The 25,083-nt window shown below is 38.4% G+C and overlaps 1 protein-coding gene across 2 annotated transcripts in view; it reads left to right on the forward strand.

Moving 5' to 3' along the window:
* GALNT10 (polypeptide N-acetylgalactosaminyltransferase 10) overlaps positions 1 to 25,083 on the forward strand; it is a 178,385-nt gene that overhangs the window by 75,928 nt on the left and 77,374 nt on the right. For both annotated transcript variants that reach the window (XM_020978370.2, XM_020978371.2), the window contains 2 exons: positions 20,125 to 20,227; positions 21,621 to 21,759. In XM_020978370.2, coding sequence (XP_020834029.1) covers positions 20,125 to 20,227; positions 21,621 to 21,759 — 242 coding nt within the window. The remainder of the gene's footprint in view (positions 1 to 20,124; positions 20,228 to 21,620; positions 21,760 to 25,083) is intronic.

A 25,083-nucleotide genomic window follows, 5' to 3' on the forward strand; every position in this document is an offset into this window, starting at 1 on the left:
GTGTCTAGTGTGTGCTGAGGCCCAGTAGGGTGGTTTTGAGGTTCCCCATGGCTACACTGAACCACATGGTGATCTGGCCTCTGACAGCTGCCTGTTTGCCTGGAGCTGTGTGGGGTAGCACATGGAAGCCTGGCTGCTGGAGGATGCCTATTTGCCTGGGGCTACACTGAAGCATGGTAGTTCTCAGAGCTGGAGTCTGCCGGTCCCCCTGGCTGTGCTAAGGTGCATAGGGGGGTCCTGGTGTTGGCATTTGCCTGCTTTACCACACTAGGGCTCAGGAGCTTGCTGCTGGCTTGCTGGGATGTTTCCCATCCTGGACCGCACTTACCTAAGTGAAATGGACCTTTCTTGCTGATCCTCCAAGTTTCTTGGACTAAATGATTGTTTCACCTGATCTTTTTGCTTTTCTGCTATTCCAGGATTTGTTTTGGGGACCTATCTTATGGTTGTTGGAGGTGAGTATGGGAGAGTAACAGCAATTTATTGCTTACTCCACCATCTTGGCTCCGGGAAGTTGATTTTAGACCTAGTTTCTTTCAGACTGCTTTTTAGTTTTCCTAGTAGTTTTGTCAAATAGTGAGTCCTTATCCCAAGAGTTAGAGGTCCTTGGGTTTATCAAACACTGTACTTTATGTTGATTTGCCTCTGTATGTTGTATGTCTTTTTTTTTAATTGATTGACCTCTTTACTTTTTAACCAGTACCAAACAATTTTCGTGATTATTACTTCAGAGTATCGTTTGAGATCTAGTCCCACTAGGCACCATTTCTTTCCTTTTTTTTTTCATTATTTAAGGTTATCTATCTTGTTCACCCTCTCTCTCTCTCTCTCTCTCTCTCTCTCTCTCTCTCTCTCTCTCTCTCTCTCACACACACACACACACACACACACACACACACAAATTACCTCCTGCTGCTTCCACACTCAAGTACAACAATTATCTATTGAACTTCTAGTGGAAAAGTGAAAATGTATAGACTCCAGTTTTAATTTTTACTGTTAACTAGCCAAGTGACTAAGAGGTAGGCTCTTTGGGACCTTAGTGTCCTCCCCTGTCAAATAACAAGATTAGACTAAAAATTAACAAAAATTCCTTTCAGTTCTAACATCTGATTATAAAACCTATCCCAGCTCTCATAGCCTGTATTCTAAGGTCCCCTCCAACTCTTGACACTCTATGTTCTATGGCCCTTTTGGGCAATGATTGATATGTTAATGATACCGTATTTGGAAAAACAGAGGTCACAGTCCCATAAAGTGGAAAGGTGCCATAAAAGGGACAGTATAGTGTATAGTTTAATGATAAATGGCATAAGCTTCCATAGATAGCTTGACTTCTTCCAGAATGTATACATAGGCTGGAAAGGGGACTGAGGATTATGTCTACTAGTTTGGTGGCCCGTGAGCCCCCAGTACATTTCAGACAGCAACCTAGCAATTGTAACTATCCTGTCTTCTTTCACTTATTCAAGGAAGTGAAAGAGAAACCAACATAGGAAAAGAGTGGAGAAATGAAAACCTAAACCTGCCTTAGAGCCAGGCCAGTCAACAAAACAGAATAATATTTCTTTAGGTTAAAAAAAAGAGTTATTTTCAATCTAAGGGCTAATCCTCCCTCTTCGGTTTCTCATCCTCAACCAGTAGACTCTCAGGTCTGACTTGCTCCTTTTGAATAGGCCAAATAACACATTTATACTTACATCTTTTCTAATAGGGTATTTGGAGCTTTCTTCTTGGTTTTGTAAACAGCACTCTCCAGTTCTTCCTAGATGTTCCTATTGCACTCTCTCTTAGTATTATTCACAATTTTAAAGTTCTTTATAAGGTATGCATCACTTTCTTCACAATAACCCTGTGAGATGATATTGCAGATGTTATCATTCCCCATTTAACAGATTCAACAAACTAAGATTTATAAAAGTGAAGTAACAAGTAATGAAAGACAAACAATTAGAAAGTATTAAAGTGGAGGCTTCTGTCTCTCTTTCTGCTATACCCATATCTGCTGCCCAAGATCACCAGAATCCAAAACCCTGAGATCTGAGATCTGTCATCAGTACTTTGAGAATATTAATAAAATGGGAATATTAATATATACTTGTAAGGATCAAATAATGTATGTATAAAGCATTTTCTAAACTGTAAAGTGAAATACAAATGTAAGCTATTATGTCTAGTATGCTACGTTGCCTGCCTCAAGTAGGTAAGGGTTACAGAGGAATATATATCTTCCCATGACTGTGGGGTGAGTTGGGAGGGGTAGTAGTAACCTGCATACATTTGATTAATTAAGATAAATAAGAGAAGTGAACATTTGATTCCTTAAGTGAGAAGTTCAGGTAACCTAGGCAACAGTAGGAAGTCTGTTCCCACTACCTTCAAGTAACGACTGATTAATATTTGCTCAAATCTTTTTTAGTCCAAGAGTTCCCTATGGAAGGACTTCAATAGAAGTGAAATTTCTGGATAGGGGCAGACAGGAGGAGGAGGATGAGAATCTGCTAATGATCTAAATATGTTTTCTCAGACTTCCCTAATGTGCCATGTTCTCATTTAGGAAAGAGCCTATTTCCACCATTCTTCAAAACATAGCTTCCCTGAGCCCAAATTACTTCTGACCTACCTTTGACTCTAACATTCAGTGTTCTGAGTGCCTTTCCAGAACAGGCAATCTGTGTTCTGTATTCTAAGGTCTCTTCTAGTTCTGCCATTCTATTTTGGCTCCCTATTGCTTCTAGGATAAAATAAAAATTCCTCAGGCTGGTACTTAAAACTCTCCCTCCAACCTACCTTTCTAACTTTTTTTCATATTACTTTCCTTCATATATATACTTTACATAACAGCTGAACTGGACTACTACTGAACAACTGTTCCCTGAGCTATGGATTCTGTATTCTATCTCCATATACTTGCATAGTAATCCTTATATAAAGAATGACCATGGGGGCAGCTAGGTGGTGCAGTGGATAGAGTCAGGAGGACCTGAGTTCAAATTCGGCTTCAGACACTAACTGGCTGTGTGACCCTGGGCAAGTCACTTAACTTCCATTGCCTCCAAAAATTAAAAAAAGAGAGAGAGAATGACTGTACCTCTATACCTAGACTTTGGTCCATCTTGACCTTAGAATCCTTATTTTATTTTTATTTTGTTTTAGAATCCTTGATCTTAGAATTAGAATCCTTATTTTCCTTCAAGATTCAGCTTAGGTTTTTCCTTCTCAATGAAGCTTTCTCTAACCTTCCTAATTATTATGGGCATCAGTTTCCTCATCTGTAAAATGAATGGGTTGATATATATACAGATATATATATATGTATATATATATATTATATATTAATATATATATTAATATATATATATATATAATATATATATAATATATGTATATTATATATATATATATTATATATATATATTATATTATATAATATATAATATATAATATATATATTAATATATATATTATATATATATATATATATATATATATATATATATAGAGAGAGAGAGAGAGAGAGAGAGAGAGAGAGAGAGAGAGAGAGAGAGTGCTCTTTTTGTAGGGGCAAAGATCTAGAAATTAAGGGAATGTCCATCAGTTGGGAAATAGCTAAACAAATTATGGCATATGAATATAGTGGAATACTATTGTGCTGTAAGAAATGAAAGGACAGTTTCAGAGAAACTTGGGAAGCCTTATGTAAAGTATTACAGAGGAAAGTGAATAATTTGTACAGTAACAACAAATCTGTAAAGAAAAGCAAGTTAGGACTTCATACTGGTTTTCATTCTTGTCCTTTCACCAGCACGCCATGCACGTTAGTTGGGGTGTTGTTGTTGTTGTTTGGGATTTTTGGGGTTCGGACCTATAATTTTCATCAGTGAAAGGAACTACCAGCATGAAAGCTCTTTCCACTGACATAGATCAGCAACTTGTCTTCAACTTATAGTCTTAGAAACTTGTCAGGCCAAGAAGTTAAATCAGTTCCGGTAGTCACATGGCTATTCAATTTCTATTGAACCCTGGTCTTCATAAGCCAAAAGCAATCCTCTATCTACTCTAATTGCACATAGCCATTTCATTCAAATCAGTGAACACTTATTAAATTGAATCTAGTCCAGGCTCCTCATTTTACAGCTGAGGAAACTGAGACTATGGATATTAAATGACTTTGTCCTAATTCACACAGCTAGTATGGTAGGAGAGCTGGGACTCAAATCTAGCTACTCATTTAAAATTCAGCATCCTTTCCTTTACACCTGGATGTTGTTTCTTGGTCATGGTCCTAGGTCTTCTCTTTATTTAACAATCTGTGATCCTAACATGCAAATTAAAAAGAGATTGGCTGTGGTCATTCTGGCCTTCCTTTGTCCTTTGCATGACAAGAGAGAGAGACTGAGACAAGAAAGAGGAAACAGAGAATAAGGGAAAGGAAGGTGCGACAGAGAGAGATTGAGATTTTCTTATTCTTATTGGAGATGGAAAATGTTTATGACCCAATAAGCAAGGTATAAGGTATCTAGTAATTTAATATGCCTCATTTTCAGTTTGCCAGTAAGCCTGAAAGTACACTGTAGTTGTTAGCAAAGGGACCATGGTTTTTTCCACATTCAGATGGGTACATTGTTATGGTCCTTTGTTGTATTCCAAAATCTCATGTTATATTATGCCAGAGAGCTAATTAAGAATGTTTTGCTAAAGTTAAGATGTGATCAGTTCTGTTCCTTCTTCAACTGGTCAAAAGATTTAAAAGACCTGAGTTCTTATCATGACTGCTACTTACTAACTTTTTGACCTACTATTTGACCTGGGGCAAGCCATTTCACTTTCTGAATTTCCATTTTCTCATGATAAATGAGAAGATTGGACTAGATGATCTCTAGGACCACTTGCAGCCCTAACATCCTGGTTTCTAGGGTTTCTGCTAGCACCAGCACCAGCACCAGAACCCAGAAACCAGTAATGGGTTCCAAGATTGTTTCCTGCCAGCCTTAACATTCTATATTTAAGGTTGCTTGTAGTTTTACAATTCTATGAAACTTTTTTTTTAATTTAGAAAAGAAATCTGGCAGATACCTGCCCTGTAGCAGATGCTGCAGTGTTTATTTACCAAGCTGTATAAAAACCAAGAGCTGAAAACCCTAGGGTGCTTATGGAATTTTGCTGTTTGGAAGAATTTTGCGAATTTTACTCTGATTGCCAGACAACTTGTCTGCACTCAGAAGCCGACAAGGAGGAGACACATGGTACTTTTAAACATTGTCTCTGGGTAAAAATAAATGCTGGAGAGAAATCGAAAGCCTGTTTTCAAGGCATCAATATTCTACCTCTTCAACTTATATCAACCCAGGCTTTTGATAGGCAAAATACAGTTGAATCATATCTCTCTTACCCTCCTCTCCCCATAAGTCATCTTGTGGAATCTTCCTACTTTCTTTCCAATGAACAGGAAAATCTTGCCCTACCAACCCTAAATATGTTAAGCTTCAGACAAAGTACTTTTTTACAGAAAGATTTGCCTGTCATAAACTATTTAGGGAATTCAATAAGATCGTTGGCACAGTGGACATAGAACCAGGTTATAGTTTAAGAGCTTTGGGGAAATAAGGAGGTCTCTGAACCTATTATAGTCAAAGGCCTCAACCTTGGCTTTTAACAAATAGAATTATAGATTTTTCAGACTGAAAGAGACCTTGGAATGTAGACTTAATGTAGAATGGCAGATCTGCAGTGGACCTGAAAACAATATAGTTCAACTCCCTTATTTTACAGGTGAGGAAAATTCTGAGGAAAGGTGAAGTGAGTGACTTGGTCACTGCCAAAAAGATAGTTATGTCTTGGATTATGGCCTGGATTTCAGGTCCCTAATGACCAAGACCAGGGCTTTTACCCCTCCGTTACTGTAGAACTGAGGACTGTCATCTGAATGGATTAAATGCTAAATAAGAGCTTGTTTATGGATAGATAGAACAGTTTTCCTCAGCACAGAGAGGTCATTTCCTCAGGAGTGAGACCAGTGAGGGCAGGAATACAGAAAGAACCTTGTTTGTGAAGACGTTCAATTCAAGAAACATTTATTATGGATTTAGTATATGCCAGCAACTATACTGAGTACTGGAAATACAAAGACAAAAATGAAACTTCCCTGCCCTTTAAGGAGCTAGGGGAAAGATTAAAAAGCTGGAAAACCTGTTTTATAGTATAGTGGGGAAAGCACTGGAGTGGAAATAGATCCTCATCCTGAGTATGATTTCTAGATCTACTTTCTTACTTTGTGGCTGTAGACAAGGGAGTTAACATCTTGAATGAAGTCTCCGATTGTTCATCTGTCAAATGGGGATACTCATACTCTTAGCTTCATGGGGGTTTTATGGGAATGAAGTGAAATATTGAATACAAAACATTTTGTAGCCATAAAGCTCCATATGTATGTGAGATACTAGAATTATTTCTTTTAGAAATCACATTAGAAGAGCATGTGGGCAGTACAGTGCCCACTGTGTCTCTCCTTTGTGTATCACTTTTGCTTGGCATTGTCATCCAATCTTATTTCTACATTAATACTCAGAGGCACCTTATAGTATTATTCACTGGAGATTGAATTAGATATATCTAATCTATGAGTGACCTTCTTTGCTTCTCCCTAGGAATGCTAACTTTCATATCTCATATATACCCACATACCCTGTTCTCATAGTGTAAACAGAACATGAAACAGATGCTCACAACTGAATGAGAAGAACATAAAATGTTTAGTAAGGAAACTTAGAACATAGGACATAGAATTTTATAACCAGAAGAGACCTTAGAATAGGGAACATTAGAGCTGTAAATTTCTTTAGAGCTCTAGCCCACTTTCATTTTATGTATGAAAAACTGAAACCCAGAAAAGGGAAATTACCAACTGAAGATCACCTAGCAAGTTAATAGGCAAGCCAAAACTAGAACCCTTCCAGCCCCTTATAATAAGTGCTCTTTCTACAGCAGTGTAATGGAAGCTTTTATTTATCTATAAATGGCATAATGGAGTAAAGACCTTTTCCATTAAGACTATATAAATGTAATTGCATGAAATTGTTCCCACAGAGTACATCACAAAGGATTACTGGAGTTAAAGAGTGGTTGGCAGTGTCTTCAAATATCTGATGGGCTGGAAGAAGAATTTGGCTTCTTCTATATGAAAGATAGAATTAGGACCAAGGAGTGGGAAGTTATAGGGAATAATTTCAACTGAATGTGAGATAAAACTTTATAGCTATTAGAACTGTTCCAAAATGAAATGGGCTAACTTGAGGGTAGCAGAAGCAAGCTGTCCATCACTAGACATGTTTTGGATAACAATCCAGGATGTTATAATGGGAATTCCTATATTAGATGGGGGCTATACTAAATTATCTCTGAGAGGACAAAGTGTCCTAGAATTTTAGAAAAACTCTTTATCTGTGGGCAGTACCACATCCAGATAACTAAACCTGCCCTGCCACTCAAAACCTAGATGACTAATGTATAGTGTTTATGCAGAACCGCCCAGCGAACCTAAACAATGAAACACTAACTAGGCTAGCCTAGTGAACAGTTCCTAAGATGAGGACTGATCCTTTCCCCCATTGTCTCTTGAACCTGTTCTGGTTCTAGGGCAAACCTAGGCATAGGGCATAAACAAGGGAAATTCCTGGAACTAGAGTTGGGGATCACAGGATATCCTGAGTAGGTTAAGAGCTACCTCAGGAGGACTGATAAAAGAAATAATGTTTCAGGGAGTGCAGGAAGAAGGGAAAACTAATATACTGTTGGTAGATAGGGTTGTACGTTAGTCAAGCCATTCTAGAAAACAAACTGAAATTATGAAAGAAAAGTTACTAAACTATTCATTTCTACCCTTTGACCCCATAATCCCATAAGGAGATCAAAGACAGAAGGAAAGGCCACATGTGTAACCAAAGTGATCATAACAACACTTTTTTAGTAGCGAAGAATTAGAAATAAAGTGTGTGTCCACTGTTTGGAAAATAGCTAAATAAATTGAGGTATATGAATGTAACATACCATAGGAAACAACTAATGTGAAGAATTCAGAGAAATAGGTGAACAATTGTGTGAAGTGATAAAGAATTTAAAAAAGAACTAGGAGGACAGTAATGACTGTAATATAACCAAACACAGCACCAAAAAGCTGTGGATAGAGTGCTGGTGTTGGCATGAAGACCTGTTCGTATTCTGCCACTGACACAGCTCTGTGACCATGAACCAGTCATTTAACCTTGATCTGCCTCAGTTTCCTCAATTGTAAAATGGGGATGACAGTGCCTCCCTTCCAGGGTTATTTTGAGGATCAAATGGCATACTTGCAGAACACTTTATGTGGCGCCTGCCCCAGAGCAGGTGTTTAATACTTGTTCCCTCCTTCCCTCTTTGAGTCTCGTTTTCCTCATTTGCAAAATGAGGAGGTTAGACAAGATGCGCCCCTGAAGCTCCCTTCCATCTCTAAATCTATGATCCCATCACTAATTGGAGCCCTGGAAAATAAATAAGGAAATGTTTTCCTCCTTTCAGCAGAGAAGTGGCATAGGAGTGGAGTGTTCTGTGCACCATCAGGCATGTGGTCTTTGCTGGTTAGTTTTTGTTTTTTGTTTTTTACTAGGCAGTGGGGTTAAGTGACTTGCCCAGAGTCACACAGCTAGTAAGTGTGAAGTGTCTGAGGCTGGATTTTAACTCAGGTTTTCCTGACTCCGGGTCGGTAGTTTATTCAATGTGCCACCTAGCTGCCCCTTTGCTGGTTAGTTTAAACTGTCTTTCTTTGTTATAAGAGAGTGTTTTAATAGGTGTAGGAGGCAAACATTAGGAAATTGCTGTGATTTTTGTTGTTGTTGTTGTTGTTTAAAGAGGCATCAGTTGATACAGTTTGCCCTGTTAGCAACCAGTCTACGTTCAAATTCTACCTCTGATGCTTATTACTGACTTTGTGACCTTATTAGGCAAATCCCTTAACCTCTCTGTTCCTTAGTTTCCTCATCAATAAAATGAGGAAATTGGATAAATAGTTTCTGAGGCCCCTTCAACTTAAGGTCTACAATCCTAGGAGGTTTCTTTTGTTTGTTTCTTTGGTTTTGGTTGTTTTTATTTTTTTTGAGAAAGGTTCACATGGCATTACCCTCCCAAGAATCTTCTAGAAAAGTCTTTATTACTTCCAAATAGTGTCCAAAGATTTTAGACTTTGGAGGGAACTCTTTAGTTTACTCCCTCCTCATTTTAAAGATAAAGAAACTGAGGCATAGTGGGAATAAATGAAAATTACTTGCCTAATATACTACTTCTATGGACATAAGTAGTTGCTATTTTTGTTATTACTGCTACTATTTAAAGGACCATGAGGTAATACTATTGTGCCAGCAGAAATGACTACAGAGACAGTTTCAAGGAAACTTGGGAAGACTTGTATGAACACCCAGCTTCCTGTGAAATGAAGAGTGGGGTGCATTTCAGGAATAGGAGATGGCTTGTGTGAATGAATTTTGAGGCAAGAGAAAGAATGTCACCTTCGCTGGTCCAAGGCACATAAGGCATGGTGCCTAATGAAAGCAAATAAGAACCAAAACAATTTATACAATAAAAACAACATTGTAAAGATAAGCCACTTTGAAGGACTTGTGAACTCTGATTAACGCACTGACCAACCACAATTCCAGAGGACTGATGAGGAAGCATGCCACCTGCCCCAAAATGGAAAGGTGGGAGACTCAAGATTGAGACATATATTTTTTTGTGACATGGACAATGAAGGAATTTTTTTTTTGCTTGACTTTGCAGATCTGTTATAAGGATTTGTATTCTTCTTTTTTTTCCCAGTGGAGGAAGGGAAGGTGGGAGGGGAGAGAAAATAAATGCTTGTAAATTGAAAGTGAAATTAAATTTAAAAAATTTTAAAAGACCATGGGCCCAAACTGGGAGCAAGGTTCAATTCAATCATACATACATTTATTAAACAACTAATATATACAAGGTCTTGCACTAGGCCCTTTGTGGGGTAGGGGGTGGAATAAGCAATAGTCTCTACCTTAACAGAGTTTACAATCTATTAAGGGCCTTAAAACATTTATACATGATGATGTTGAGAATATGAAATATGCAAGGGGAGATCCATATAAAATGCTACTAGAAATTTAAAATGGGAGAAATTGTTTTTAGCTGAGGGGATTAGGGAAGGTTTCAGGAAGGAAGGAACATCTGAGTTTTCTTTTGAAATTAGGAGAATTTTAAAGCGGTGGTGTCAAACTCAAATAGAAATGGATCCCTGAAGGCCATATAATGACTTAGAAAACCACAAATTATATAATCTATGTTGTATTGTATTTTTATTTATTTTGTTAAACATTTCCCAATTACATTTTAATCTGGTTCTTTGCAGACTGCTGAGTTTTACATCTCTGCCTTAAAGAATAGGGGTGGGGCAGGTAGGTGGCACAGTGAATAGAGCCCTGGCCTTGGAGTCAGGAGGACCTGAGTTCAAATCCTACCTCAGATACTTGACATTTACTAGCTGTGTGACCTTGGGCAAGTCACTTAACCCCGAATACCTCACCAGAAGAAAAAAAAAGAATAGGAGTGGGAGGAAGAGAATTCTAGTTTTGAAGCGGGGAGAGGGCTGGATGTAAGATCAGTGTTAGCAATCAAGCAAACCAATTTGCTTCAAATGTTAGCATGTGTGAGCTAAGACTTCACAAGTTGTATATTTGGGCTGGGCTAGGAGAATTTTGGAGGTAAAGTTAAGTATATGCTTTATTTATTAGGCATGGGGCATTATCAAAAGTTTTTGAACAGAGAGAATTAACATGATCAAAGCCCTTCATTGGGAAGATTATATGAGCAGAATAAGATGGGTTGGAAAAGGGAAATGGAAGTGGGTGGTACCTACAGAGGCTCGTGTCAGTAAGAATAGAAACACAGGAGAGACTCAAGGGGTTCTGTGGCTGTGGTATCAGAACTTTGCAACTGATTCATTTTGGGGCATAAGGTAAAATATCAAGATTTCCCTTCTTAAACCTGATTTTTCTTACATTTGGAAAATGTGTTGCTTTGTATTGGTTTGTAGTAGAGCATTCGGTTCTCAGGATTGAGCTATCTCCCTAGGGTTTATGTTCCACAGAGCCAGGAAAATTGCAACCTGCTGCCTCAGAAGAAAAATCTTTGGTTGTTTCTTTAGTTTTAAAAATATTTTAATGAGTTTTCACACCTTAAGTGTCAAAGTGAATTTTTCTAGGACTACTTTGTTTAAAAAAAATCTGAAAGTCTCAGTAATTGGTCTTTTTATACTGAGGAAAGCTCTCCAATAAAACTGAGATAGAGTTGACAATAATGAGGTAGGACAAACCCCTATTTAGGTTGACATTTGTTTTTGTAGGAAAAGTTACCCATAAATATAAAAAAAAAGCCTGCTTTGGCAATCACTATAGGTGACCACTGTGGAATCATTTTTGTTTCAGGTGGTGGCATCCTTATATTGCAGAAGGACAGAGGGTGAAGAATTATTGGAGCAGAGCAAATTGGACACAGGGCAGCTGGCGTAGAGAATAATGAAACAAGCATGACTTGGGGCATGAAAAACTGTGAATCCTCATTGCTGTTGTGAATCTTAGACTTATAGTATGCTAGAGACGGAAGAAGTGCTAGAATATGAGAGGTGAAGAAATCTACACAGGAAACAGAATTGTAGAACCTTTAATAGACTTTAGAACAAAGAATTTCAGAATTTCGAGGAATCTCTGAGACCATCTAGTCCAGGGGCTGGCAAACTGTGGCCAGGGGGCACAGGAGCTAATTTCTACTTTTCTTAGCTCGAGGGCCATACACAGACAGCAATCTGTAGTTTGCTGACTCCTGATGACGTCTAACACCCTTATTTTATAGATGAAGAAACTGGAACCTCAAGAATTGATTTGCCCAAGGTCATATCACTAATAGCAGAGCAAGGATTAAAACCCAATCCTGACTCTGTTCAATTATCTTTTTTACTAATAGCTATCATTTTTATAGCACCTACTGTGTGCTAAGCACTCTGCTGAGCACTATACAAATATTCTTTCAATTGATCCTCACAATGACCTTGGGAGATAGGTGCTTTTATTATCTCCATTTTACAATTTAAGAAACTGAGGCAAATATGTTAAATTACCTCTAAAGTGGCACAGCTAGTACGTTTTGAAGCTAAATTTGAATTCACATCTTCCTGATTCCAGATCCAGAACTCTATCCATTGTGCCATCTAGCTGCCCACTATGTCCCATGGCTAGCTTTATCTCCATCTTTGAAATAGCCTTCTAAGTGGTTACCCTCTCCATTTCCCAATTCATAGTCTATACAACCTCCAAAGTGATCTTCCTAAAGCACAGGTAGAACCGTGTCACTCCTCTGCTCACAAAGCTTCAGTGAATCCTGGTTGCCTCTAGGATAAAATATGAACTCAGGTAATTAAAGTCCTTCACCTTCTGGTTTCAGCCTATTCTTTCTCATGTACTTAAGGACATTCTCTTATCCAGTGATCCTGTTCCCCTTCAGTCCCTTGACAGTTCAGCCAAACTGTCCCTCTTTCTGTTCCTCACTAGTGACATCTCATTTCCTTTCTTTGCATAGGCCAGCCCCATTCTGTTATCAGACCTTCTACTTGTTTCCGCCTCGTAGTTTCCCTAGCTTCCTTCAAAGCTCAAGTGTCACCTCCTGCTTGAGACCTTTCCTGACATCCTGACTACTAGTGCCACCCTAAAATCACTTCTAGCCCCGTTCTTTGTTATGTGTGCTAGGATTCCTTCCAACTTTCAGTACTAGTGAGCCTACGACCTATAAAGAGGTACCATGGTGTATGAAAGGGATCTGGTCTAGAAGTCAGAAGGCTTTGGTTCAAATCTTGACTCTCTTAATTGCTAGCTATGTGACTTTAGGCAAGTAACCTCACTTCTTTAGGCCTCAGTTTCCTCATCTCTAAAATAGAGATAATAATCATACAACCTTTCTCACAGGATTTTTTGTTTTTGAGAGCATTCTGTAAATAGTAAAGCTGTATATAATTATGCCTTATTATTGTTGTTATTATGACAACAAAACTGAAAACATATTTACCAATGTCAAGACTGTTTCTGAAGGCAATTTTATACCAGTTGGCAAAATAATGACCCATCTTCTTTGAACTATACCCTTGAAGGTGAACTTAACTAAAAAGTAATGTGTATACTTTCATGTGTGCGCTCTCTCTCTCCCTCTCTCCCTCCCTCCCTCTCCTCTTTCTCTCTCTATACATATAAAGTTATATATAATTATATTGGTTGCACATATATGTATATACATATATACAGAACTATACATATAATTATATATACTGATATATGCACACATATGTGAAGTGTTATATTCTGTATTCTGTTTTCCATAGTTATGTAATCTGCTCAGCAGGCAAATACATGTATATATGACTTTTCTTCTGAAAGTGGAGAGTTTTTATACAAATGGCTGAATATCAAAGCAAAAATAAACTTTGGATATATTTTAGAAGAAAGATTTTCATAAAACTCACAGTAGAATCATCTTTTTTCCAACCCTGTATCAAACCGATAACCCCTTAAATTTTCCTCCTGGCCTTATTTCACCACATTCAGCTCTTCTTTTCTTATATAAATTAATTTGGTCTGAAATGTAAATGCATTTGCTGAACTCATACTGAGAAGTCAGACTCAGGATGAGGATATCTCTGAAAAATCTTTTTTCCTGAGCAGAAAGAAAACAGTTGGTTTGCATAGTAAACCATTCTTCCTTTGCCCTGACTGGAGCTAGGCACACTAAGTCATGATTAAACAAAAATTAAAATTCCATTTGTGTATAAGACAAAATTTGACTGTTGGAATGCTGAATGTTAGGTTAGAAGCCCCACAGACAACAGAAGAAATTATTTACAGGAATCAGTCTAAATCCATTTTCTATTTATTAATATACCTTCCACCTTTATTCTGTGCCCTGACACACACACTTGGCACCCCAGATGATTAATTTCTGCTTCTTTTTCCCTCCCTGCTCAGTTGCTATAGCAAAATGAGATCTGGGAACCAAAAATAAAAATAAAGAAAAAGAAAAGGAAAAGGTCTTTTAGATCATCAGACTCAGAGTCAGAATGCCCTAGGTTAATGTCAGTTGACTCCAAGGCCATTGTCATTCTCACTACGGGCCCAGACATATAATAGCTGTGTTACCATGGGCAAGTTATTTCCTTCCCCTAAGCCTTAGTTTACTCAGCAATGAAACTGAGATAAAGATTCCTGCCCTAACTTCAGCACTGTTCTTAAGAAAGGGCTTTGTAACCTCTAAAGCACCATAAAAATGTGAGCTGTTCATTTGAACTCTTAGAACTCTTACTTTCAGGAATAACATATACACTCAGTTGGTACAGAAATCTATCTTATAGGAAAGTAGAAGTGGAAGGAGATAAGAGAAGTGGGGTGGGGGGCTGATAAAAGGGAGGGCGATTTGAGGGAAGCAGCAATCAGAAGTAAAACACTTGAAGATGGACAGGGTGAAAGCAGAGTGAAAGTAGGATAAATGGGGGGAAATAGGATGGTTGAAAATATGCAGTAATTATAACTGTGAAAAGAATTTACAGCAACTTTCTCTGATAAAGGCCTCATTTCTCAAATATGTAGAGAACTGAGTCAAATTTATGAAAATTAAAAGTCATTCCTCAATTGATAAATGGTCAAAGGATATGAACTGGCAGTTTTCAGACAAAGTAATTAGAGCCATCTATAGTCATGAAAAAAATGCTCTAAATAATTATTGATTAGAGAAATGCAAATTAAAACAACTCTGAGGTACCACCCTACACCTGTCAGATTGGCTAATATGACAGAATAGGACAATGACAAATGCTGGAGGAGATATGGGAAAATTGAGACACGTACTATTGGTGGAGTTGTGAATTGATCCAACCATTCTGGAGAGCAATTTGGAACTATGCCCACAGGGCTAGAAAACCATGCATGCCCTTTGAAATAGCAATACTACCACCAGATCTATATCCCAAAGAGATTTAAAAAAAAAAAAGGAAAAGGACACATGTACAAAAGTATTTATAGCAGATCTTTTAGTGATGGCAAAGAATTGGAAATTGAGGGGATGCCCATCAATTGGGGAATGGCTAAACAAGTTGTGGTGTATGATTGTGATAGAATGCTATTGTGCTATAAGAAAGGAGAAGTAGGATGGTCTCAGAAAAACCTGCAAAGATATGAACTGATGCAAAGTGAAATGAGCAGAACCAGAACATTGTACACAGTGACAGCGATACTGCATGACGATTAACTGTCAATGACTTAACTGTTCTCAGCAATACAATGATCTAAGACAGGTCTGAAGGACTTAAGATGAAAAATGCTCTCCATCTCCAGAAAAAGAATTGGCAGAGGCTAAACACAAATCAAAGTATGCCTTTTTTTAATTTTATTTTTCTTAGGTGGTTTTTTGTCTATGTCTTCTTTCATAATGTGACTGACTTGGAAATATGTTTTGCATGACTGCACCTTTATCAAATTGCTTGCCTTCTCAATTGGGGGAGGGGGGGTAAGGGAAGGAGGAAAAGAATTTGGAGCTCAAAATTTTAAAAAACTAATGTTTTTCCATGCATTAGGGAAAAAATAAATATTAGATAAAAAGCTTTCTCTGAGGGTTTTCCTTTCTTCACTCTCTGCAGTATTAATTCCATTAGGTCTGTACGTGTGGATAGTGCCTCCAGTGATATAAATCACAGTACATTCATGCCAGTCCGTCCTGCATGGCAAGAGCACGACACAGCATCAGGAAGACCTGAATTCAAATTCTGCCTCTGTAAAATAAAGAGGTTGGAGTACTGAATCTTTGTTTTTATTTTTTCCCCACTTAATAGTATTTTATTTTTTCCAACTACATGTAAAGATAGCTTTCAAGATTCACTTTTACGAGATTTGGAGTTCCAAATTATTTCCTGCCTCCCTCCCCTCCCCACTCCCCAAGACAGCAAGCAATCTGATATAGGCTATGTGTGTATGGTCATATTAAACATATTTCCACATTTGTCTTGTAAAAGAAAAATCAGAACAAAAGGGAAAAACCATGAGAAAGGAAAAAAAGAGAAAATCATATGTTCTGATCTGCATTCAGACTCCATAGTTCTTTTTCTGGATGTGGATAGCATTTTCCGTCATGAGTCTTTTGGAATTCGATCATTGTTTGGCAGAGAAGAGCTATGTCTATTAAAGTTGGTCATCACATAATGTAGCTGTTACTCTGTACAATGTTCTTCTGGTTCTTAAATTGCTGAATCTTTAAGGTCCCTTCTAGGTCTGTGAGCCTATACTCTTGTCCACCTCTTCCCATAAAGTCTCTGCTTGGGAATCTAGTTAATATGTTGAGTTCTTTCCTTGAGTTCTCTGGATATTACCAGGATACCAATGAAGCAACTGGATTATCCATCATTATTTCTTACTGTAACTATGTGACCAGCCTTCTTTTCCAGACATATTTCTTTTTTGCCGAGGTTCTTAATTTGGGACCTATAGACCCAAGGGGTCCATAAATAGATTTCAGGGAATCCATGAATTTGTATGGGTAAAAAAAAATTACACCTTTAATTTCACTAACCTCTAACTGACATTTCCTTCAACTATGAATGTAAACAACAAACCATATTCTGAGTCCACAGATTTCTCCAGACTGTTCAAAGGGGTCCATGACACAACAGTTAAGAACTCTTGTTTTATGACATCCTTTACACTTTATAATTCTCTTTAATTCCTTGTACATAGTGTTTTCCAACTGCTTACATATACCATGAACCTCTCCATTGCCTTCAGGATGATATTCGATTTCAATATTCTTTAGAGACTGTAGTGTTCTGCAACTCGTGGGCATGTCACTTCATGAGAAGAACAGGAGTATTAAAGAGATAGACCTTTGTTTCAGGAAGAAATTTAGTATCATTAAAAGAACTTTATAGCTTCCTATTCTTCATCCACTTTTTTTTTTACCTCTGTGAATCATTTGGCCAAAAAATTTTGAGTGATTATGAATTTCACTTAGGAGGCTTTGAAGTATTCCAGGGCTTGATGTGATTATCACAGTATCATCCCCAGATGGGCAGCTAGGTGACACAGTGGATATAGTGTCAGACCTGGAATCAGGAAGACTCATCTTCATGAGTCCAAATCTGGCCTCAGACACTTACTAGCTACATGACCTTGGCCAAGTCACTTAAACCTATTTGCCTCAGTTTCCCCATCTGTAAAATGAGCTGGAGAAGGAAATGGCAAACCACTCTAGTATCTTTGCCCAGAAAACCCCAAGTGGGGTCACAAAGAGTCAGACACAACTGAAAATGACTGAATAACAACATTCACAGATAGCTATTTCACCATTTCTATGGAATTTTTTTTTGCATGTGGACCCAGAACTGTTTGTCTTCCATGACAGTGATGAATAATTATTGGATATGTGTCTCCTTGTCTATGATTCAATTCATATTAAAAATCAGAACAAGGGTATCTCTGTTATAGTTTTCTTTTTTTGTTGTTGTTGTTTGTTTGTTTTTTAGGCAGTTGGGGTTAAGTGACTTGCCTGGGGTCACACAGCTAGTAAATGTCAAGTGTTTTGGTCTGAGGCCGGATTTGAACTCAGGTACTCCTGACTTCAGGGCCAGTGCTCTATCCACTGCACCACCTAGCTGTCCCTATAGTTTTCAAAGGATATTATGAGAAACACCTTGGAGAAGAGCCTTTAAGATATTTTGTCCTGCTCAATAAAATGGGTTTTTTGGCAGTCAGTATATTATAAACACAATGGAATCTTGTATTTTCTATATCTTTCTGTCAGTTATATAATGGTGAGACATGTTCTACCATGGAAAATTGATTATAAAAGCCTTCCTGTTTCCTTTGCCAGCTAGATGTTGCAATGTATAGAGCCCTGGCCCTGGAGTCAGGAAGGTCTAAGTGCAAATCCATTCTCAGATACTTATTAGCTGTATAACCCTGGGCAAGCCATTTAACCTCTCCATACCTCAATTTCTTCAACCTTAAAATGGGGATAATAACAGCACCTACCTTAAAGTTTATGAGGATCATATAAAATAGTATTTGTGAAGTGCTTAGCACAATGCCTGGGACATAGTAGATTCTGTAAAAATATTTATTCCCTTCCCCGCTGGAGTCTAAATGTGGTGGCTTCCACTGTTCTTAGTGGTAAAGAGTGTTTTTTATTGAGAAGAAAAATCTTTGCTGATCTTTTCTATCTTTTCTATTTTTGTTTTTTCCATTTTCAGTCATACATACATATACACATAAGCCTATGAGTTAAGTTATGAAAGTGTTGTTATCCACATTTTATAGATGAGAAAAGTAAGGCTTAGAGTGCAGAAATAATTTGCCTACACAGTCACTCTTAAGTGGTATAATGAGCTCTTAAACCAAGTGCTCCTACTCCTACTTTCCCATTCTACTACATTGCCTTATGAAAAAAATCTTCATGTCTTCATGTCCAAGTTAAATACGCTTCTGGTATGGAAAATTGCAACCTCTCAAAACCTTAAGACTACATAGTAAGAGGGGCAGCTAGGTGGCGAAGTGGATAGAGCACTGACCCTGGATTCAGGAGGACCTGAGTTCAAATATGGCCTCAGACACATGACACTTACTAGCTGTGTGACCCTGGGCAAGTCACTTAACCCCATTTCCTAACCCCCCCCAAAAAAAAGACTACATAGTAGCAGTTTAACAAACATTTGTGGAAGGTTTTAGATTAATTTCTGCCCATCTAGTCCAGGCTTAAATTCTGAATGAAAATATACCATTTGTGATTTTCTTGTGTTTGTGTTCATCCTAAAAATGCCTTCTTTACTTGATTTAGATGGGGTATCACTAACCAGGGAGTGAAGGAGGTGAGGGCAGACACTTAGAAATCTAAGTCAAAGCACACTTGGTGTGAGAAATGAATTGTTTTGAAAACTGTAAAGTCCAAAAAGCACAAAGCAGAGTCAGGAGACAAATGAAGTTTGGCTGACCAAAATGGAGGCCCCTTGGGAGGTACTTACCAGCAGAAGAAAGGGAGATGGCACAAAGGAGGAATATTCCAGGGTGGGGAGTCCTCGTGCACTGGGAGAAATTCCAGAGTAAAATGGCAGCCAAGGATGGTTTCTGGTGTCAAAGTTCAGAAAGTCAGAAGCAGAACAACAGTATTTGTACTACCCACCTCACAATGTTATCATGAAGATAAGATGAGAGAATATATATCCAGCTCACTTCGTATTATCCACAGTTCATAGTGGTAAGCATGCAAAAGGTATTAATAGTAGAGGGTAGAGGGATTGAATTTGGAGTCAGGAGTCCTTAGACAACTCATTGAACCCTGAGTTTCCTCATCTCTAAAAGGTGATAATAATACATGTACTACCCCCATGATAGATTTGTTGTGAGGAAAGTGATTTGTAATCCTTGAAGTTCCACATAAGTGAGAATTGTTATCATCAGCCTCATTTGGCAATTCAGAGAGGTTAATCAACTTAGCCAGTGACACATAGCTAAAGAATTATCAGAGACAGAACATGAATCCAGGTCTTTTGACTCCAAGACCAGTGTTCTTTCCACTATACTGTGTTGCCCTCCACAAGTAATCATGATACAAGGAGAGAATATGAAAAGTGTAAAGGAGAGGACCACGGAGAGTGCAGTATAAAACTTAGATGAGCACTTTGAAAGGCTGGTTGGCATAAGGGAAAGGATGCTCACTGTGGACTCAGAATTCAGAAACCTGCATTCAAAATCTGGGGCAAACACAAGCTTTGTGACTGGGAACAAGTTGCTTCTCTCTGATCTTGTTTCTTTTCATGTAAAACGGAGATAATATTTTCCTTACCTACTTCACGGGGTGGTTTATGTGGAGAGTGTTTTGTAAAATGCATGGGTATTATGAGTCGTCAGTGAAATTCATTGATTAAATGAGCTTTCAGATGCCTGATAAACATTGCCTAAAGAGAAGTTTCCTTTAAGGGGACTGGGTTTGTAGTGTCTCTTCACACATTTGATTCCAGTTCTCTATCCTGATTATGGTAGTGTTTTCTTTTAGGGACAACAAAGAAGACAAAGGAAGGACATCTATTTTGGAGATGGCCAGAGGAGAAAAGATTGGCATGATAAAGAAACGATCAGAAAAGATGCTGAGCGAGTAGGTATGGACAATCATATTTTCAGTGTTCCCAACTGAGACATTCTGCATTCTTTGTCCTAAGGTGGGATGGCTCTAAGGGTAGCAAGGCAAGAGTATGAGAAGTTACATCACCTCAGAAGGGAAAAAAGTTATAAAGATGAGGTAGAGAGTTCCCATAGTGCTGCTTCTGCAAAAGGATTTTCCTGTTTGTGATTCTAAAGAAGCCTGAAAGTGTTGACACCCCAATATGACATATACCACGTCAGGACCTCTGATTGATTGGTATAATCCCTCCAGCTCTAACAGTGACACAGCTAAAGATCGTATTCTCTCATGGTATATTCTTTCTTGGTATATTCTCTTGGTAGCAACTTAAGTGCAAAATGGTTATAATAGAAATTTCCTAGACCTGGAGTCAGTAAACCCTGGGTTCTAATCCCAGCTTGACCACTTCCTGCTTCTGTGAGCTGCAGTTTTGTCATCTGTAGAATGGTGATGAAAACAATAGTTTTTACCAGTGGGCAGGTAATTCCAAGAGCCCTGGATACAGCATTGACCACCATACCATCAGCCCCATTTCCAGCCCAGCATTTCCAGCCCAGCCAACCCATTTTCCAGAGTAGCCACCCTTGTAGAGATATGACTGTGACCTGTCAATTCCCTCTGCAGGTGCTGCCATCCCCTGCCTCAGCAGCCATAACTACCAAAGATTCAAAAAAAGAATTTCTTGCTATCAGATTCCCTGGCATGATCAAATGATTCCACATCAGAAATAGATATAGTCTTGTCAATAGAAGTAGCTTTAAAGAAGATGCATTACCATTTTCTTTGCCAGTTCACCATAAGTACTGTTGGGCCTTTATATCTGACTGGTCCCAGAAATTTCCCCTGTCTGTTATCTCCTCCTGTATGTCTTGTTCCTTGAAAATAGAAAATGTCTTGTGTTTCTACTTGTACTAGAGGGCTTAGCACAGTGCTTTGCACACTGTAAGTATTTAATCATTCTTTTTTTTTCTCATTCATTTATAAACCAGTGGCATGTATATTCATATTGTAAAGTTTACAAAGTACTTTAAATGCGTGGGATTCCCACAAGAGCCCTCTGAGGCAGCTACTACAGGCAGTAGTAGGCTATTACACGTGTAAGGAAAATTGGACTCGGAGAAGGTAAACATCTTGCCCATTCTCACACAGCAAGCAAGAGTCTGAGGTGGAATTCTAACCTAGATCTCCTGGCTCTAAACCCAGCTCTTTCTGATACACCTTACCGTCCCTTCTTATATCATAAGGATATTGTGAGGAAAGCAAGTTGTACACTATAAATTGCTATAGAAATTAGAGCTACTATTGTTATTACTTTGGAGATTTTTTTTTAATTTATTTTCTTTTGGGTTTTTTTTACACTTTGCCTCTAGGAAATGGAGAACAAGGAAAGCCTTATCCCATAACAGATGCAGAAAGAGTGGACCAGGCATACAGAGAAAATGGATTTAACATCTTCATCAGTGATAAAATTGCTCTGAATAGATCCTTACCTGATATCCGGCACCCAAAGTAAGCATACCTTCTTTGAAACTTTAATGAATATCTCTGTTCTTAACTCAGATAACATCACTTCCTTGCTCAAAACTCCTGAGTGTCTGAACACTGTTTATCAAATAAGATCATGTGGAATTCAAGATCCTTTATAATCTGGCTCCAGTCTCCCTTTCCAACCTTATCTCAGCATGCTCTCCTTTACCTACACTGTATTTCAGCCAAATTGGTGGACTATCCACCAGTGTCTGTCTACATCCTGCCTTCTCCTGTCCTTGGTGCCCTTACTAATGCCATCTTTTGTACCCAGAACGGAATCCATCTACACACTCACAGCCCAGTCAAGAACTGCTGAATTCCCTGCCTTGCTTTAAGATCTATCAGGTGCTACCTCCTTCCCCCTGACCCCTACCTACCACCTTAGCTGAAAGTAATATTTCAGTATTTTTGTGGATCTCAGCCTTTGCCTTATCATCAGATATTATAGTTATTTGTCTGCATATCTTATCCTGTCTTCCCATCCCCATAAGAGTGTAAGCTCCTTGAGAACATGAACTATGTCTTACTTCATTTTTGTATCCTGGGTCTTACTCATAGTATGTTTTCTACACAATAAATCATGTTCTTTTTTCAGTATTAGTGGAACTGAAGCAAGGATTCCAAAGCCTCAAGACCATATTAAATTTGTAGAGATTATAGCTTTTGATTTGATCATTCAAATGCTATAGTCTAAGTGATTAAAAAAAGAATCTGAATGGTAGAGTAGAAAAAGCAGTGGATTTCTAGTCAGAAGACCTAACTCAAAGTCCCAGCTCTGGTACTTATTAGCTGAGTAATCTCAGTTGAGTTACTCAGTCTCTCTGGGCCTCAGTTTCCTTCTCTGTAAAATGAAGATGATACCTATTCCACCTGCCTCTCAGAATCATTGTGAGGAAAAAGCTTAATAAAGTATAAAATGCTATAGAAAAGTGAGCTATTTTTATTAATATAAAATCTCCTCTCATCAGTTCTTAGCAGGTGTCAACTCTGCTGCTCAGATAGTAGCCCCTGCCATAAGGGCAATGCAGTCTGTGGTTCTTTTTCTTCCAAGGTCCTGAGGAGTCCCTGAGTCAATATTCCTGTGGGCAGGCAACAGTGTGGGGCTCTGCCTGTGATCTGCTGCTGGTTTTCCACCAAGCCCACCTTTCAGCAGTCATGTAGCTTAGCAATCTGTAACATGGCTAAATGTGTTACTGTGGCCTGACTCTGAATGTCAGTCAGTCTCAGTAACCATTTACCATTCATAGTCCCTTATAAATTCCATACTCAACAGCTTGATTTTTTCACATCACAATTTATTCTCCCAATAAATTCATTTGGGATCATTTCAGTATGACTTGTTACCCTCCTTCTAAACTAAATCTCACCTTTTCAACTGGACTGGAAGTCAGGAGGCCTAGATTCTAATCCTAGCTCAGACACTAAGATTATATTCCCTTGTGCAAGTCACATGCCCTTTGCAGCACACAGTTTTCCCAAGTTGTATTTAAGTGTATAGAAGAGTTCTTAATGTGGTATGAGAGATCTGAAGATGGAGAGACTGGATCAAGAAAAAAGAGGAAAAGACTAATAGGTGCAATAATATCTAACAAGGCTCTTTTGTAGTGGCAGTGAACTAGAAACCAAGAGGGTGCCCATCAACTGGAGAACAGATGAAAAAATTTTGGTATATCCGTGTAATAGGGTACTATTGTGCCGTAAGAAATGATGAAAGAGATGGTTTCAGAGAAACCTGAGAAGACGCATGAATTAATGTGAAGTGAGCAGAAAGAAGAGAACAATTTAAACAATAATGACAGCATTTTATGACAAACAACTTTGAAAGACTTAAGAACTGTGATCATTGTAATGATCAACCACAATTCTGCATGCCATTTCCCTCCTGACAGAGATGATGGACTTAGAGTGCAAAATGACTGATGTTTTGGGATATGGCTATTTCAGGAATATTTTTTACTTCATTACCCATTTTTGTTATGAGAGTTTGGTTTCTTCTTTCTTTTTTTAATTAGCTGGGTGTAGAGATGAAAGAAAAAAATAGATTTTTATTCATTAAAAAAAAATTTTAGTTGGATTGCTTTCAGCTGGTGGTAGTAGGGAAAGCAGAGAATGCTTTGTGGAAGAAGAGATGGCATTTGAGTCTTAAAGAAAGGGAAGGATTTCAAAGAGTGCAAATGGTGAGCAAACAGAAATACATTGCAGAGATAGGAGGTGGCAGGTATAAGGAAAGGCATATATGTAACTGTGAGTTACCCCCATTGGCTAAAACATTGACAGCTGGAAAAGTGGAAAGATACCAGATTATGGAAGGTACAGAATACCAGGCTAAGGACTTCAGACTTTCTCATAGGCATTGGGGAGCCACAGAAGGGAAGATTATGGTAGTAGCAGTTTAAAGGCAGTCAATACCACTAGTTATTTCTGGGTCCTTCCTGGACATGGGCATGGGAGAATTTTTTATCAAAGACTTTTACAGGTGCTAGAGAGACCCATGACCCCAATCATCAAGCTGGTCCAATCTTAACTTATATTTAATTCACCTTTCCAGGAGGCTCAGCTGTGCTAAGACATCAGCTGGGGGATCTATGAGGGTTATCAGAAGATGGCCAGCTCCTCAGTGAGACTCTCTTCCAACATGGTGGGAGAGGGAGAAGGGAAGGCAGGCTTTCTTAATGCCAGCTGGCCAGCTTTGCCATGCAGCACAGAGCCCAGATAGCTCCTAAAAGCTTCAAATCAGTGGGGGCAACCTGTTTCAATTCCATTTTCAGAGGTGGTTATATTTACCAAGGCAGTTTCTTGAGAATAAGAGGCAACCGGTAAAAACAAACAGCCCCTCAATCTAGTATGTGACACATGACTGCCAGAATTCAGTGTGTAGCTGAATAACGATGACAGTTCCACTGAAGACATTGTCTAAGCTAAAAGGAAATTGCACTCATTCTTCATATACCTTAATTTGCCCACGAGTTTCTACTGTCACCTAGAAATAAAACTTCCCACTGGGGGAGGAGAAGCTCTTCAAAACATTTGTCAACTTTTATTTTCTGAAAAGCTTGGATCCAGAAACTCCAGAGCCTGGTGACTGAAAAAGAAGGACCTTTTAGACAGTACAGAGATGGACTTCTGGACCATGAGGACACTGCACGTTAAAAACAATGTATTGTTATCTTTTGCTTTTACATCACCTTCATTTCCAAATAGATCTCTCCTTCCCTCCTTTATCCAGCAAGCCATCCTTTGTAACAAAGAATTTTTAAAAGAGAAAAAAATACAATGCAACGTAAGCATTTAATCAACAAGCAT

This window comes from Phascolarctos cinereus, unplaced genomic scaffold, assembly GCF_003287225.1.
Source record: "Phascolarctos cinereus isolate Bilbo 61053 unplaced genomic scaffold, phaCin_HiC Scaffold_2;HRSCAF=192, whole genome shotgun sequence".
In the NCBI taxonomy this organism is placed as follows: Eukaryota; Metazoa; Chordata; class Mammalia; order Diprotodontia; family Phascolarctidae; genus Phascolarctos; species Phascolarctos cinereus.